This window comes from Gopherus evgoodei, chromosome 2 (genome assembly GCF_007399415.2).
Source record: "Gopherus evgoodei ecotype Sinaloan lineage chromosome 2, rGopEvg1_v1.p, whole genome shotgun sequence".
NCBI lineage: Eukaryota > Metazoa > Chordata > Testudines > Testudinidae > Gopherus > Gopherus evgoodei.
The window spans coordinates 252,625,079-252,643,002 of record NC_044323.1 but is presented as its reverse complement, the minus strand read 5'-3'; the positions used below and the strand labels follow the sequence as shown (position 1 = coordinate 252,643,002).

General features: G+C 44.3%; 1 protein-coding gene and 1 long non-coding RNA gene across 16 annotated transcripts in view; one reads left to right on the top strand and one right to left on the bottom strand.

The window, feature by feature from the left end:
- TRIQK (triple QxxK/R motif containing) overlaps positions 1 to 17,924 on the top strand; it is a 129,099-nt gene that overhangs the window by 53,058 nt on the left and 58,117 nt on the right. For 14 of the 15 annotated variants that reach the window (XM_030553457.1, XM_030553458.1, XM_030553456.1 and 11 more), the window contains one exon: positions 14,095 to 14,180. In XM_030553457.1, the coding sequence (XP_030409317.1) occupies positions 14,095 to 14,180 (86 nt within the window). Of the gene's footprint in view, positions 1 to 14,094; positions 14,181 to 17,174; positions 17,256 to 17,924 lie in introns of those variants that run through there. The other variant, XM_030553459.1, reaches the window with a different exon arrangement.
- LOC115646960 lies at positions 15,841 to 17,254 on the bottom strand. Its single transcript, XR_003999180.1, has 2 exons — positions 17,202 to 17,254; positions 15,841 to 16,976 (listed from the first exon to the last, which is right to left on the bottom strand). It is a non-coding gene; the product is annotated as an uncharacterized LOC115646960 (long non-coding RNA).

Below are 17,924 nucleotides of genomic sequence, written 5' to 3'. Positions count from 1 at the left end.
ACACATACTCTTTTTTTTTTTTGTTAAATTGTGTAAGGATTTTCTCATTGGGATTCAGTCAGTGGGTTCTTTTATCTGGGAAATAACCCCCAAGTTGTATGTTTTCTCTTAATTATTTTTTGACTTTGCCCAGCAAGGCTATAGGGGTATGACATGGGACTTTGAGAGCAAAAGGTAGTTGCTGATGGTACCAATTTTATTTTGTACTCCTCCTCTGATAGCTCCCTGACTCAGTGAAGATATGTGGATGCATCTCCTGTATAGTTTGCTTTTTTCTATTATTGCAGTCCAGTTTCTCTGTTGTCCGTATATTGCTAGCAACCCTAGTTTTTAGTCTTTGTATTGCATATATTTGTTGAAGAACGTTCCATCTTTTTCTCCAGTTTCCCACAGACCTATTCACAAGCATCCAAGGTAGTGTTACTAGCTCCATGTAGAATCTTACTTGATCTTTGCAGATCTCCATCCCAGGACTGATTATATCTTTCTTTTTTTTGGCAGCAACTGCTGCCCCAGTATCAATGTTAAATTTAAGGTTTCAGTGCTTCACACTTATACTTTTATACCAAGGTGTAATCAGTTCTACTGAGAATGTAGTCCCTAGAAATATGGTTTAATTGTCATCCTACAATAACACTCCCTTTTGAATTGTTTCCATTACTCTTAGGGTATGTCTACACTATGAAATTAGGTTGATTTTATGGAAGTCTGTAGATGAGCGGACTCACCCCTGCGGCACCTCCTGCTGGTGACTCCTGGGAATTAGCTCATTCCAGCTCTGGAGTGCCCTCTGCAGGCCAGTGATCGGCCTGTCCTCAGGCCCCCATGTCCCTCCCAGGACCCTAGTGCCCTCTTAACTGGGGTGCTGCCCCTGGCAGTAACCACTCAGAATTAGGGTCTCCCTTCCCCAGGGAACCCCACCCACTATCCCCACCTCGCCTCAGTATAAGGCTACTGCCAGTCATCGTCTATCCCCACACCCTGGGGCAGACTGCAGTATCAGCCTACTCATCCCTGGCAAGGAGGGTTTGGACCTGCTGCTTTTGCCTACCCCTGGGCTGCCCTCTGCAATCCCCAGTACCTGTTAGCCCTGGGGCTTTCCAGCCTGGAGCTCCCCATGAGACACCATAGCACAGCAAGCATGGAGCCTGCTCAACTGCGCACTGCTGTTGTGAGCATTCATAGATTCATAGACTCTAGGACTGGAAGGGACCTCGAGAGATCATCGAGTCCAGTCCCCTGCCCTCATGGCAGGACCAAATACTGTCTAGACCATCCCTGATAGACATTTATCTAACCTACTCTTAAATATCTCAAGAGATGGGGATTCCACAACCTCCCTAGGCAATTTATTCCACTGTTTAACTACCCTGACAGTTAGGAACTTTTTCCTAATGTCCAACCTAAATCTCCCTTGCTGCAGTTTAAGCCCATTGCTTCTTGTTCTATCATTAGAGGCTAAGGTGAACAGGTTTTCTCCCTCCTCCTGATGACACCCTTTTTAGATACCTGAAAACTGCTATCATGTCCCCTCTCAGTCTTCTCTTTTCCAAACTAAACAAACCCAATTCTTTCAGCCTTCCTTCATAGGTCATGTTCTCAAGACCTTTAATCATTCTTGTTGCTCTTCTCTGGACCCTCTCCAATCTCTCCACATCTTTCTTGAAATACGGTGCCCAGAAATGAACACACTACTCCAGTCGAGGCCTAACCAGCGCAGAGTAGAGTGGAAGAATGACTTCTCGTGTCTTGTTTACAACACAGCTGTTAATGCATCCCAGAATCACGTTTGCTTTTTTTGCAACAGTATCACACTGTTGACTCATATTTAGCTTGTGGTCCTCTATGACGCCTAGATCTTTCTGCCATACTCCTTCCTAGACAGTCTCTTCCCATTCTGTCTGTGTGAAACTGATTGTTCCTTCCTAAGTGGAGCACTTTGCATTTGTCTTTATTGAACTTCATCCGGTTTACCTCAGACCATTTCTACAATTTGTCCAGATCATTTTGAATTTTGATGCTGTCCTCCAAAGCAGTTGCAATCCCTTCAGTTTGGTATCGTCTGCAAACTTAATAAGCGTACTTTCTATGCCAACATCTAAGTCGTTGATGAAGATATTGAACAGAGCCAGTCCCAAAACAGACCCCATGCGGAACCCCACTTGTTATACCTTTCCAGCAGGATTGGGAGCCATTAATAACTACTCTCTGAGTACGGTTATCCAGCCAGTTATGCACCCATCGTATAGTAGCCCCATCTAAATTGTATTTGTGTAGTTTATCGATAAGGATATCATGCAAGACCGTATCAAATGCCTTACTAAAGTCCAGATATACCACATCCACCGCTTCTCCCTTATCCACAAGGCTCATTATCCTATCAAAGAAAGCTATCAGATGGGTTTGACACGATTTGTTCTTTACAAATCCATGCTGGCTATTCCCTATCACCTTACCACCTTCCAAGTGTTTGCAGATGATTTCTTTAATTACTTGCTCCATTATCTTCCCTGGCACAGAAGTTAAACTAACTGGTCTGTAGTTTCCTGGGTTGTTTTTATTTCCCTTTTTATAGATGAGCGCTATATTTGCCCTTTTCCAGTCTTCTGGAATCTCTCCCATCTCCCATGACTTTCCAAAGATAATAGCTAGAGGCTCAGATACCTCCTCTATTAACTCCTTGAGTATTCTAGGATGCATTTCATCAGGCCCTGGTGACTTGCAGGCATCTAACTTTTTCTAAGTGATTTTTAACTTGCTCTTTTTTTATTTTATCTTCTAAACCTACCCCCTTCCCATAAGCATTCACTATGTTAGACATTCCTTCAGACTTCTCAGTGAAGACCGAAAAAAGTAATTAAGCATCTCTGCCATTTCCAAGTTTCCTGTTACTGTTTCTCCCTCCTCACTGAGCTGTGGGCCTACCCTGTCCTTGGTCTTCCTCTTGCTTCTAATATATTGAGAAAAAGTCGTCTTGTTTCCTTTTATTCCCATAGCTAGTTTGAGCTCATTTTGTGCCTTTGCCTTTCTAATCTTGCCCCTGCATTCCTGTGTTGTTTGCCTATATTCATCCTTTGTAATCTGACCTAGTTTCCATTTTTTTATGACTCCTTTTTTATTTTGTAGGTCATGCAATATCTCGTGGTTAAGCCAAGGTGGTCTTTTGCCACATTTTCTATCTTTCCTACCCATCGGAATAGCTTGCTTTTGGGCCCTTAATAATGTCCCTTTGAAAAACTGCCAACTCTCCTCAGTTGTTTTTCCCCTCAGTCTTGGTTCCCATGGACCTTACCTGTCAGCTCTCTGAGCTTACCAAAATCCGCCTTCCTGAAATCCATTGTCTCTATTTTGCTGTACTCCCTTCTACCCTTCCTTAGAATTGCAAACTCTATGATTTCAAGATCACTTTCACCCAAGCTTCTTTCTGCTTTCAAATTCTCAAAGAGTTCCTCCCTATTTGTTAAAATCAAGTCTAGAACAGCTTTCCCCCAGTAGCTTTTTCAACCTTCTGAAATGAAAAGTTGTCTGCAATGCAGTCCAGGAACTTATTGGATAGTCTGTGCCCTGCGGTGTTATTTTCCCAACATATATCTGGATAGTTGAAGTCCCCCATCACCACCAAATCTTGGGCTTTGGATGATTTTGTTAGATGTTCTAAAAAAGCCTCATCCACCTCTTCCACCTGGTTAGGTGGCCTATAGTAGACTCCTAGCATGACATCACCCTTGTTTTTTACCCCTTTTATCCTAACCCAGAGACTCTCAACACTTCCGTCTCCTATGTCCATCTCCACCTCAGTCCAAGTGTGTACATTTTTAATATATAAGGCAACACCTCCTCCCTTTTTTCCCTGTCTATCCTTCCTGACCAAACTATACCCATCCACACCAACATTCCAATCATGTGTATTATCCCACCAAGTTTCAGTGATGCCAACAATGTCATAGTTGTATTTATTTATTAGCACTTCCAGTTCTTCCTGCTTACTACCCATACTTCTCTCATTTGTATATAGGCATCTAAGATACTGGTTTGATCTTGCCTCCCAGTTTTGCCCTGACCCTCCTTTCTGCCATTATAGCCCATGCTCCCTCTTGTTTCCGACTCATCTCCCAGGTCTTCATGTTCCCTTTGCTCACTTGTCCCCGTCGAACCTAGTTTAAAGCCCTCCTCACTAGGTTAGCCAGTCTGTGTCCAAATAGGGCCTTTCCCCTCCTCAAAAGGTGAACGCCATCTCTGCCTAGCAGTCCTTCCTCGAATAGCATCCCGTGGTCGAGGAAGCCAAAGCCCTCCTGGCGACACCATCTTCACAGCCAGACATGCATCATGGTGGTGAATCTGTCTCTACCCAGGCCCCTACCTTTGACAGGAAGAATCGAAGAGAGTACCACCTGCACTCCAAACTCCTTCACCCATACTCCCAGAGCCCTGTAGTGACTCTTGATCCGCTCAGCGTCACACCTCACAATATCATTTGTGCCCACATAGATGAGTAGCATGGGGTAGTAGTCAGAAGGCCAGATAATCCTCAACAATGCCTCTGTAACATTTCGGATACAGGCCCCCAGCAGGCAGCATACCTCCCAAGATGAAATGTCAGGGCGACAGATGGGTGCCTCTGTCCCCCTCAGCAGAGAGTCTCTGACCACCACTACCCTATGTTTCCTATTTTCAGTGGTGGTAGCAGACCTCCCAGCCTTAGGGGTACGAGGCTTCTCCTCCTTTACTGTGGGGGGTGATTCCTTCTCTCCTGTATCAAGAAGAGCATAACGTTTACCTATTACCGTGGCTGGAGGGTTCGCAGCAGGGGTGGAGCACTGCCTGCTACCAGAAGTAACCAGCTGCCAGTGTCCACCCCTGAGCCATCTCCTCCTCCACCAGTGGTGTGTCAGCAGTCCTGTGAACTGGGACAGCTACCTCAGCTGTCTCCACATGGACACTATCCAGGAATTGCTCGTGGATACGGATGCTCCTCAACTAGCCTTGTAAACACCTCATGCATTGTCCTGCAGCATGTACAGAGCCTGGTTAGTAGCCTCCAGCATGAGGACAATTGGGAGGAGGATATGGACACGGACATTCCTGAAAGCACTGGATGTGGCAATTGGGATATCATGGCAGCATTGGGGTAGATTCATATAGTGGAATACTGATTCTGGGCCTGGCAAACAAGCACAGACTAGTGGGACCGCATAGTATTGCAGGTATGGAATGATTCCCAGTGGCTGTGAAACTTTCGCATGCGTAAGGCAACTTTCATGGAACTTTGTGACTTGCTTTCCCCCTCCTTGAAGTGCAGGAATACCAAGATGAGAGCTGCCCTGACAGTTGAAAAGCAAGTGGTGACAGCTCTGTGGAAGCTTGCGATGCCTGACTGCTACTGGTCAGTTGGGAATCAGTTCAGAGTGGGCAGATCTACCATGGGGGCTGCTGTGATCCAAGTAGCCAAGGCAATCAATAACCTTCTGCTAACAAGGGTAGTGACTCTGGGAAATGTGCAGGTCATAGTGGATAGCTTTGCTGCAATGGGGTTCCCTAACTGTGGTGGGGCAATAGACAGAATCCATATCCCTATCTTGGCACTGGACCACCTTGCCAAACAGTACATAAACCACACAGGGTACTTCTCAATGGTGCTGCAAGCACTGGTGGATCACAAGGAACGTTTTTCATTGATATCAACATGGAATGGTCGGGAAAGGTGCATGATGCTCACATCTTTAGGAACGTGGGGCTGTTCGAAAAGCTGCAAAAAGGGACTTCCTTCCCAGACCAGAAAATTACCATTGGGGATATTGAAATGCCAATAATTATCTTTGGGGACCCAGCCTACCCCTTGCTCCCATCGCTCATGGAGCCATATACGGGCAACCTGGACAGTAGTAAGGAGCAGTTCAACTATAGGCTGAGCAAGTGCAGAATGGTGGTAGAATGTGCCTTTGGACATTTAAAAGCCTGCTGGCACTGTTTGCTGAATAGGTTAGACCTCAGTGCAACCAGTATTCCTATTGTTATTGCTGCTTGCTGTGTACCTCATAATATCTGTGAGAGTAAGGGGGAGCCATTTGTGGCGGGGTGGGGGGTTGAGGCAAATTGCCTGGTGGCCAACTTTGAACAGCCAGATACCAGGGTGATTAGAAGAGCAGAGCTAGATGCACTGTGCATCAGAGAGGCTTTGAAAAACAGTTTCATGACTGACCAGGCTATGGTGTGACAGGTGTGTGTGTTTCTCCTTGATGCAGAACCGCCCCCTTTGTTGAATATACTTCCCTGTAAGCCAATTCCCCTCTCCCCTTTGACCACAGCTGGCAAAATAAATAAAGTCCCCATTGTTTTGACTTCATTCATTATTTATTTATTAAAAAAAAATAAGTGAGGTCACTGACAAGGTAGCCCATGTGGGGTGCAGGAGGAGGGAATGACAAGGCCATATTGCTTATTGTAGCCACACTACAAATCAAAGCTGTTTAAATGACAGCCTTCTGTTGCTTGGGCCATCCTCTGGAGTGGAGTGGCTGGGTGTCCGGAGCCTCCCGCCCCTCCCCCCCCATTCTTGGGTGTCTGGGTGAGGAGGATATGGATCTTGGCGAGGAGGGCAGGCGGTTATACGATGGATGCAGTGGGGGTCTGTGCTCTAGTTGCCTTTCCTGCAGCTCCACCAGATACTTGATCATGTCCATTTGCTCCCCTATTAGCCTCAGCGTCTCCTCCTGCATGTTCTGATCACTCTCACTGTATGCTTTCCTGGCCTCTGCTAGTGAATGCCTCCATCCATTCAGCTGTGCCCTATCAGTGCAGGAGGACTGCATGAGCTCTGAAAACATGTCATCGTGAGTGTTTTTTTTCACCTTCTAATCTGTGATAACCTCAGGGACAGAGTTGATAGGGGGAGCATAGAAACATTTGCACCTGCAGGGGGGATAAAAAGGGAGAGTACAATTTAAGAAACATTTCTGAGAACAAAAGGGAGACTCTTTCACTGTGAATCAAGCAATTCACGGCAGACAGCACATGTGTTTTAGGTACAAGGTCGCATTTTGCCTTTTGTATTGAGCACCTGCCGGTTTGGTGACACATCACACACGGCTGGGCAACAGAATTCAGTTTCCAGGCAGCCATGGTAAACCAAAGGGTACGTGGGGTTGACTTTTTCCGCCTTCATAACTTGTGGGAATGGTTTCAAACTGCAGCACCGTCCTTTCCCATTGCAAGTAATGCTGCTTGGGCTTGCCATTTAAAAGGAGGGGCTGTGGTTTTGGAGTGGATGTACAGCACACCCCTTCCCCAACCACATGGCTATTCTCCAGGATAATCCCTTTTAGCTAAGCGCAAACAACCCAGCATGAATGGGGTCCTCTTACTGTTCCCTTACAAAAATTCTCCTAACTCAACCAGGTGACCATGAATGATATCACTCTCCTGAGGCTGACACAGAAAGATAAAGACCGAATGTTGCATGAATGTGACCAAAACCCAGGACCATTCACTGCCATGCTTGTGCTGCAATGATTCCAGACTACTTGCTACTGGCTTGGCATGGTAAAGCGTCCTACCGTGGAGGACAAAATAAGGCAGCCCTCCCAGAAACCTTTTGCAGAGGCTTTCAGAGTATCTGCAGGAGAGCTTCATGGACATGTCCCTGGAGGATTCCCACTCCATCCCTAGACATATTAACAGGCTTTTCCAGTGGCTGTACTGGCTGCGAATGCATCCCAAGTCTTCTGGGCAAATCAAACATTAAACACTATTGCTTTTAACTCCTGTAGTGTAGCTACAAATATGCACTCACCAGAGGTGCCTTCTCTGCCTTCAGGGTCCGAGAACAATTCGCCCTGGGAGGTTATTGGCTCCAGAGTGATGAAAAGGTCCTGGCTGCTGGGGAGAACGGATTCTCCGCTTGCCTGCTGGGCATTCTCCTCCTTTTCCTCCTCCACAGAATCCTCCTCTGTGTTGCATGAGACTTCCCCCTTGCAGGTGTCCACAGACAGCGGTGGGGTACTGGTAGGGTTCCTCCTAGAATGGCATGCAGCTGATCATAGAAGCAGCATGTATGGGGCTCTGAGCCTGAGCAACCATTTGCCTTCTTTGTCTTGTCATAGGCTTGCCTGAGCTCCTTAACTTTCACGCGACACTGCTGCATGTCCCTGGTGTAGCCTTTCTCCACCATGCCCTGTGCGATTTTGGCATATATATCATTTCTTATGCTGGTTTGGAGTTCTGCCTTCAGATTCTTCTCCCCATACAGCAATCAGATCCAATGTATCCCATTCGCTCCATGCTGGAACTTGTTTGCGATTCTGGGACTACATGGTCACCTGTCCTGCTGAGCTCGCCATGCTGACCAAAGAGGAAATGAAATTCAAAGGTTCCCGGGGCTTTTCCTGTGTTCCTGGCTGGTGCATCGGAGTTGAAAGTGCTGTCCTGCGCGGTCACACTGGAGCACTCTGGGATAGCTCTCAGAAGCCAATACCATCAAATTGCACTACCCCAAATTTGATCCAGGAAGGTCATTTTAGCGCTACTCCCCTCGTTGGGAAGGAGAACAGCAGTCGATTTTAAGAGCCCTTTAGGTCAGCAGAACGGGATTGATTGTGCTTATAAAATTGACCTAACACGGCTAAATTTGACCTAACCTTGTAGTGTAGACCAGACCTTAGTGACCTGTGTGCTATTGCAAAATGTTCAGTTTTATGGCATCTCCTACATTCTTCCTCTTTTGCTGGATGTTGTTACCAGCTATAACTTGGTGCTTGCCACATCTTCCAAAGCTTTTCCAACCTTCCCTCTTACAGGGTTCTTTGATTTCTCACTCTCTAGTTATGTACTGTTCTGACATTGTAAATTTGCTCCAGCTGCTCCTGTCACATTTATCTTTTTTCTTTACTGTGTCGGTCTTCTTTTCTTTCCATTACCACTTCTTTAAGGAGAGGGATGCACTTTGACAACATGCAGTTAGAAGACAGAGAGAGAGAGAGAGAGAGCCATGCCTTAAAAGCAAAAAACTAGAGAAATTCCTGACCAGGAAGCGCCTCTCTTTATTATGCTCACTAGTGCAACATATCCTGGTCTTCTGGTAACTGTGTTGAACCAAGGACTCTTCCACTCTACAGAGGATAGTGGATAAGGGATGGAAGAGAAGAGGGTTTTGCTTAAACAGTACACAAGGTCAAATTTAGTCTGGAAGTTTTCCAACTGCATCCTCTGCTGCTTCTCTGCCAATGCTCCCTTGAGAACTCAGTGTCTGTCAAATAGATGTTGGTAAGAGACAAATGGAGCTTTGTCTGAGTCCATCTTAACGGGCTTTGACTGTCACTTGCTGGGAAGAAGAAACAGCTTAGACTAATGATGACTGACATATGTACGGAGAGAGCTTGCAGTATGAGCATGATGAAACAGAAAGGAATTAGAAGTGTGCAAATGCATATTCCAAACTGTTGAATCTGTAGGCCCAAAGAACCTAAGGAACCTACATTATTTATCTGTGCAGTGTGTTACAGATGATAACTATCAGTTTTATGTGCCAGGGACTTTGCATTTCATCGCTCTTTACAGTCCTGTAGTGCAGATGTCTTTCTGAGGGCTTTAGAAAGCTCAGATATTTAAAGCATTTTTTTAGTACAATTGTAGGATCTAGTTTTCATTGCAAAAAACTGAAGAGATGCCCTTTAAACTTTTGCACTTGGTGGACTCAAGACTTCTCCAATATGTCTTTTGGCTGTTGTATTTAGCAAGGAGTAGTAAATGAAATGACAGGTACATGGTTTTGGAGAATTAACTGCTGCAGAGTTACAATATTTGTTATATAGGTGACTTTAGTTGTTCATATCAACTTTAATATAAATCTGGCAGCATTCTCTATGTAACTGCAATCCAGCCTCATCAATAACTACATTACTGGAGTAAGTAGTACCAGAGTGCTTGAAACTGATGGAAAGAGTAATGTAACAGGTATTGGGGGTAGCCCTGATAGCTTCTCTTCATGTGTCAGTATAATAATGCCTACATCGGTAATTTTCACTCTATGCATCTGAAGAAGTGGGTTTTACCCACGAAAGCTTATTCCCAAATAAATATATTAGGCTTTAAGATGCCACTGGACTGCTTGTTGTTTTAATGTAACAGGGTGGCACAACCCTTAAGGGCTGGTTGGCTGAAGCTCCTGATTACAGAATGAGCCAAACCTGGGAAAAATCAGGGTGATTTTCCTATAAAGAACAGCTGTAGGCTGCAGTGGTTTGGGAAAGTGCAAGAAAGCATAGAGAGATGGGAGGGAATGTGAAGGGCTCTTGCAGGGAATGCCCTGAGACCAACAGACCAGCAGGCTCCTATGGGAAAACCTGGGCTGAATTTGGACCTAGAAGTTTGAGGGCCTAGAGGCCAGTGCCAGAAGACTGAACTCCAGCCAGGAAGAGTTGGGCTATGAGAACAGATGGGACAAAAGAAGAGCTCTGGCTGTGAGAGAAGACACCAGAGATAATTATGGACTATTGCATGGTGACAAACTTTATTTTGTGACCCTGAGGATTGTTTTTGTTGTTAAACCATCCCCAAGCAGGTGGTGGTGGTATTCATGTGAAAGCCTGTGTGCAGTTCTTAAGTGGCCCACAAGAGGGAGACAAAAGGGGAAGCATGCCTGAAAAGAACCCCTCGCCACAAGGGGGCATGCAGTAAATGGCCACCTTGCTACAAGCAATAATAGACTTTCTCCTTGTAGTAGTAGATTTGATCCTAACAAATGAACTTTAATCAGAGAGGGTACATGCCCCATATGAAATATTTACTCCAATGTCAGTCATCTTTGCAGGTTACCTTTCAGAGGGAATATCAGTAGGTGGGGGGGATTTCAGTTGACATCAGTGGCTTCTGGTTCCCTGTGCTCTTTCAAAGCTGCATAGTTCTCATTATCTAATTCTGTTGCATCACTGGAAGAGCAGATATTTGGATGTAATTCTTCTGTTGGTTGTTCTGCTTTGTTTACCAAGGAAGGCATGACAGAATTTGAGTCATGAGAGCTGAAACTGGAGCTAGCACTTTTTTTTTTTTAAACTGAAGATATTTTTAGTATTTAAAAAATCCCAAATGGATAAATGTCTATAGTTTGTTCACAAGTAAGTTGGAACAGCTGCATCACTTTATTGAAAATTGGCTCAAAAATATTCCAGGTTGGGATAGTTCTGTGCCAAATTTCACCCTGGAGTGAATTTTTGAGTTATAAATTCCTGCAATTCATAATGGAAATTCTGACAGCTCCTTAACCATTGCATAGCAAACAGTGCTATTATAATACTTTGAGGGTAGACACCCCTGCTGGTTCTGTTTCCTCTCTTCTCATGAGATAACCTTTTGGGTTGTTTCTCTGATTTTTCTTCTGCTCTGTGGTGCCCTCCTATCTTAGGATGTTAGCAGCTCCTGCAATATAAAGCTCCAGTGGCCCTGTACTCTAATGGTGGAAAATATTTACTATGCATTGACTGGATGAATTTGTTGGAGTTTAGGATACAAATTTTCATTCCCTAATTCTCGTTCCCTTCCTTTCCCTAAGACTCTCTTAGGCCTGGTCTACACTACATGTTTAAACCGATTTTAGCAGCGTTAAACTGATTTAACGCTGTACCCGTCCACACAACGAGGCCCTTTATATCGATATAAAGGGCTCTTTAAATCGGTTTCTGTACTCCTCCCCAACGAGAGGAGTAGCGCTAAAATCGGTATTACCATATCAGATTAGGGTTAGTGTGGCTGCAAATCGATGGTATTGGCCTCTGGGCGGTATCCCACAGTTCTCCACTGTGACCACTCTGGACAGCAATCTGAACTCGGATGCAGTGGCCAGGTAGACAGGAAAAGCCCCGCGAACTTTTGAATTTCATTTCCTGTTTGTCCAGCGTGGAGCTGTGATCAGCACGGATGGTGATGCAGTCCCAAATCCAAAAATCCAGCATGGACTGTACGGGAGATACTGGATCTGATCACTGTATAGGGAGACAAATCTGTTCTATCAGAGCTCCGTTACAGAAGACGAAATGCCAAAGCATTTGAAAAAAATCTCCAGGCTATAATACAGAGTCCACAGGACAGTGCTGCGTGACATGCGTAACGGAAAGCCAAAGAATCAAATGGATGCTCATGGAGGGAGAGAGGGGATACCGAGGACTTCAGCTATCCCACAGTCCCCGCAGTCTCTGAAAATCATTTGCATTCTTGGCTGAGCTCCCAATGCCTGTAGGGTCAAACACATTGTCCAGGATGGTTCAGGGTCTGTCTCGTCAATTTAGCACCCGTCCCCCTCTGTGATAGAAAAGGGGGAAAAATCGTTTCTTGACTTTTTTTTTTTATGCCATGCTATGTATACTGCATGCTGCTGGTAGACACGGTGCTGCAGCAGTAAACAGTAGCATCCTCTCTCCTCCCCTCCCTGATGGCAGACGGTACAGTGCAGTAGGACTGATAGCTGTCTTGGTCATGAGCCCGTGAGTGCTCCTGGCTGGCCTCAGGTGAGGCCAGCTGGGGGCACCTGGGTAAAAATAGGAATGGTTCCCAGTCATTCCCAGTAGATGGTACAGAACGGCTGGTAACTGTCCTCATCATAGCAACTGGGGGCTGAGCTCCATCAGCCCCCTCCCTTTCATATGTAAAGAGAAGATTCTGTACTGCCTGGACTATCATAGCAGCTAGAGGCTGCTTCCCCCTCCATTTTATCTCAGTAACAAGTCAGTGTTTCTTATTCCTGTATTCTTTATTACTTCATCACACAAATGGGAGGGACACTGCCACGATAGCCCAGGAAGGTTTGGGGAGGAGGGAAGCAACAGGTGGGGTTGCTGCAGGGACACCCCTTAGAATGGCATGCAGCTCATCATTTCTGCAGGATCTGACATGGAGTGGCTGTGCTCTCTGGTTCTCTGATACACTGGTTCTCTAGTACACTTGCCCCATATTCTAGGCAGGACTGACTCTATTTTTAGATACCATAAAGGAGGGATTGACTCGGGGAGTCATTCCCATTTTTGTCTTTGTGCCCCCGGCCGACCTCAGCCAGGGGCACCCATGACAGCAGCAGATGGTACAGAACGACAGATAACCGTCTCTGTTGTCTTGCAAAGGCAAATGAATGCTGCTGTGTAGCGCTGCAGTATTGCCTCTGTCAGTGGCATCCAGTACACATGGTTGCCGTGCTATGGCGTCTGCCTGGGCAATCCAGGGAAAAAGGGCACGAAATGATTGTCTGCCGTTGCTTTCCCGGAGGAAGGAATGAGTGACGACATTTACCCAGAACCACCCACGACAATGATTTTTGCTCCATCAGGCACTGGGATCTCAACTCAGAATTCCAAGGGGCAGGGAAGACTGCGGGAACTATGAGATAGCTACGGAATAGATACCCACAGTGCAACGCTCCAGAAATTGACACTAGCCTCGGACCATGGACACACACCACTGAATTAATGTGCTTAGTGTGGCCGCGTGCACTCGACTTTATACAATCTGTTTTACAAAACCGGTTTATGTAAAATCGGAATAATCCCATAGTGTAGACATACCCTTAGCTTTCCTCTGACAATACTTTCTGGTGCTTTTACCTTTCCTTTTGGCATCATAATTATCCACATCCTTTATGCATGACTTTTGCCCGAATACAGAGGGTCTTCACAATATTTAATCCCTAAGATGGGGCTGTTCAGGGGAGAAGAGCTTGTACAAGGGGAGATATCCACAGATATACTGAATAGACTGGTGGAAGGTGGGGGACTCCTGCAGAAGGATGATATTTTCTAAATACATGCTGTCTGATGGTTACTGAGCCTTGCAGTTGTCATTTTAGTAAATAACATACCATTGGAGGCATATCATAATTTGCATTTTGTAGCTCACTGAACTATCAGGCTCTAGGTTGATTTGTTAATTACTGTTTTTGGTTTTCTGGTTTTGTTTGTTTTAAAGGCCATTGTTGACCCTGCTGTTAGTCCTGTTCTTGTGGCACAACTTTCTATCACTAAACTCTTAAAAATTTTAGATCTGCCACTGAAGCTAAAATTATTGTAGATGTACCTTATCTTCAGTGGATCATTTACATTAACTCTTTTTCTACCTTAGGAAAACAAGATTACAAGAAAAGCAGGCCAGTGTTAAGAGCAACAAGATTAAAGGCAGAGGCCAAGAAAACTGCACTGGGCATAAAGGTAGATATCTATTTCATAGCTTACACCATGTTGAGTTTCTTTTCCCCATAGATGTACTGCGTGAATATTGATTTTTGAGAGATATTGTTTGACACTTCAAGACCTAAGTGGAATGCCAGAATCTAAAATATGTATGAGAGATTGTTTTTAACCTTCAAATAACTGGAATAACTGAAACTCTAATGACCTTTAACTGTTTCACATTCTTGATATGAAGCATTCTTTTATTTAACAGTGCCAGTGAAATATTATGTTTAGAAACAGGATTTTGTGGACAGGTACTGTGTAAACAAAAATGCTTTAATTGTTTTATATAGTTATGCAAAATAGCCATGAATTCCTGCCTTCTTCTAGTATATTATATCCAGGAGTTGTTTAAAAACAAATACTGGTATAGTCTCATCATTAATAAGTATAATATATTATGTGGCTACATCCATCCACTTTGACTCCAACATGGAAAATGATTTCCTTCACTACCAACAAAACAAGAAGGTTCCTGAACTTCAAACTGCTTGGAAACTTCCTGTTTTCAAGTGTGTGTGAAGTATAATTACGACTAAATGGTCAAGGCAATAAATATTAACATGAAGGACAACTATTCTATTCTATTCGCTATGCTATTATGATGGAATTTGGCTAAGCATGTCGTTTATTTAAGTTGCATCCAATATTTATCCCCCAAATTTATTTTTGAATCAAAATAAAATAATATGAAATTAACTTGGCAGCCATGCTGAGAAACATGCAGAATAAAAATAGCTTGAAAATCTAACTATTCTATTGAAAGAAACTCAGAAATGTTAAAAGGAGAACATATTCTTGTTTCTGGCAGATGAGAAATCAATTTTTTCAAGTTATAGTTTATAGCAAATGCCAAGGTATTACTACCAAGCTGTAACAGCTGTTGAGCTGCCAGATGATGTATTTGGTTGTCTTCCAGAATTTGCTATTATAATCATGAAACAGTACTTTCCTTTTTGCTCCTGATTGCTGATCTTGATCAAGCACTGTCGTGCGATGCAGTATGTTTTCACAACATAAGCTCCTCAGTTAGTGCTGTGTGTCAGATTTTAATGAGAAAAAGTAGATTGCCTTTTTTGTTTAAAAGATAGATTACTAACCTTTGGAGTTCTGTGTTTTTTTCCTTTCTTTCCTAGGATATATCTGTACATACAGCGCTGCAGTGGTGCAACTGTACTGATACAGCTGTGTCACAGCAGCACATCTGGTGAAGACATTACGCCTATGGGAAAGACCTCTCCCATTGGCATGAAAAAAAAAACCCCACCTCTGCGAGCGGTATAAGCTATGTTATCGAGAGAGTTTCTCCCACCGACGTCGTGCTGTGCACACAAATGCTTATGTCGGTGTAATTTATGTCGCTCAGGGGGTGGAATAGTCACACCTCTGAGCGACATAAGTTTTGCCAACATAGGCTATAGTGTAGACATAGCCTTATTACATTTTACTCTTATTTTTTTATTCTGTGATGTGACCTTTTAAAAGTGATGTTCCATTTTTATTGTACGTTCAGCTCCCAGTTAATTTTTTTTTTTAAATCCCTCACAGTTAGTGTTTTTGGAGATTTTGCTAAATATCTTTTACAAGTGAGAATATTGTATACCTGTGTTCTCAAACTATATGACTCACTTTTTTCGTGTATTGCATAATTCTTACTTGAAAAATACACAAAACTGAGAAGAAGAAAGATACAGAGACTTTGAAGTACAAATGTTAGTGACTGAGGAAAATAAGAGAATTTTATGTAGCAACAAGTTTCTCCCTTAACATACTTTAGTCTAGCAGAGCATCAGCTCTGCTTAAGTTAAGGTTGAATGTTGCTGTTTAAGGAATGACTATTGTAAGTTCTCAAAATCTTCATGCTTAGTTAGATTGTCTTTAAATATGCTGTGTCTTATGAGGGTGCTGGGGTGTTAGAGGTCTAAACTTGTGGTCATTTGAGTGAGAGGCTCCCGTATCCAAAACAAATCTCCTGGTTCATCTAACTATTTTTGCACCTAGGGTTCAAACTCTGGCTCTGGTTCTCCCCAAACTGAGCTCAGTCACTGAGGATTTATTTTAGCTAATGCATGGGACCCATTGCCCCTCTGGGGAAGCCACACTGAAAGTTACTAAGAATAAAGTTTGTAACTACAGTTCAGTGCATGCCAGACTGATGAACCCAAGAGTGAAATGCACATCTGCAGCAAGGCTAGGGCTCTGTTGAAGCCAGAAGGATGGTAGGCAGTCTGTTGTCACAGTAACTGAGTTACATGCTGTGGTGACTGAACCTGAGCTGCACCCAGGCAATGTGAATTGGAGCCCTACCATTAGCGGCTTTTAGAGAATGTGTTACGTGTGTGTCCTTGATCTCTGACTGCATTGTGCAGGAAAGTTTTTTGCCCTGAAACCAAAATTTCTAGTTTAAGAGTAATATTTGAATGAGAGATGCTCTAAAATTCACATTCAGACTCTGATTTTACTTTAAAAATATTATCAAGGAAATTGGTACTAAATAGAAGATGAAAGAATGTAAGTGGTTAGGGTAACGTATTCATGATTCATAATCTTCACCTGCTTCCATAGAATGGAACTAAGTGGGATCAAAAGGAAGGCAAGATGCTGAGTTGTTTGAAGGGTTCCTGATACACAGCCTCCCCGCCCTCTAACATCAACTGCTCATAACATTTACAGCTTCTCATACTTTTTTTGGTGCAGAGCCAGGGGATATAGGGGGGTCAGAACAATGAAGGCAAATGTGGGGGCGTGGGAGCAGTGCAGGGGATATGGAGACTGGAAGGATGCAGGATGGTGCTCTGGCCCTTTGCCAGCTTAGAGCTGTGCAGCACACCCTTAGAAAATGACTCTTATTCATGTAAAGGATCATCCAAAATACTGTGTGTGGTGGTTTTTTTAAAACCCAGTTCAGTGAATAGAGTTTTGATGCTGCACTGGATTTCCAAAAACGTAGTTTTTTCTGTGATCCCTCAGTGAATAAAGGCTCATCCTCAAAAGGACCTTTGCTCTCTGGCTGCTCAGAAGTGCTGACAGAGCAGAAACATGGGAGGAGGGTAAGTTGTGCAACAGTGCTAGACTTGAACAGGGAAGGGAGATGGAAGTTGCTCAGAGGCTTCCCTTCCCTCCACTGTCCCTTAATCAGAGGAAGAAACCCAGAACTCCCCTCCTTCACCATGCTGCCTCCAGTAGTGTGGAAGGGGCTCAAAGCTTCCCCTTCACTGGTTGCTGCTGCTGCTAGGGAAGGAGGAAGGTCAGAGCAGTGCAGGAGTGTGGGGAGGAGAGAAAGGGCAATCAGAACGTGCAGTGAGGGATTTGAGGAGCATTTCAGCTCTCCCCCTGCAAATAACCCCTCCTGCCCCCACCACTATTTCTGTCCCTCTTTCAAAATATGGCCCTCTAGTGCTGAGACTAGGAGGGGAACAAGAATGTTCAGTGCATGACACAGGCATACAATGTAGAGACTGGGTGAGGAGCGGAATGGGCATATTCACTGCATGGCACAGTCCACAGCATTGAGATCATAAGACCATTAGAACGGCCATACTAGGTCTGACCAGTAATCCATTTAGCCCAGTATCCTGTCTTCTGACAGCAGCCAGTGCCAGGTGCTTCAGAGGGAATGAACAGAACAGGTAATCATCAAGTAATCCATCCCCTGTAATAAACTCCTAGCTTCTGGCAGTCAGAGGCTAGGGACACCCAGAGCATGACTGCATTACTGAC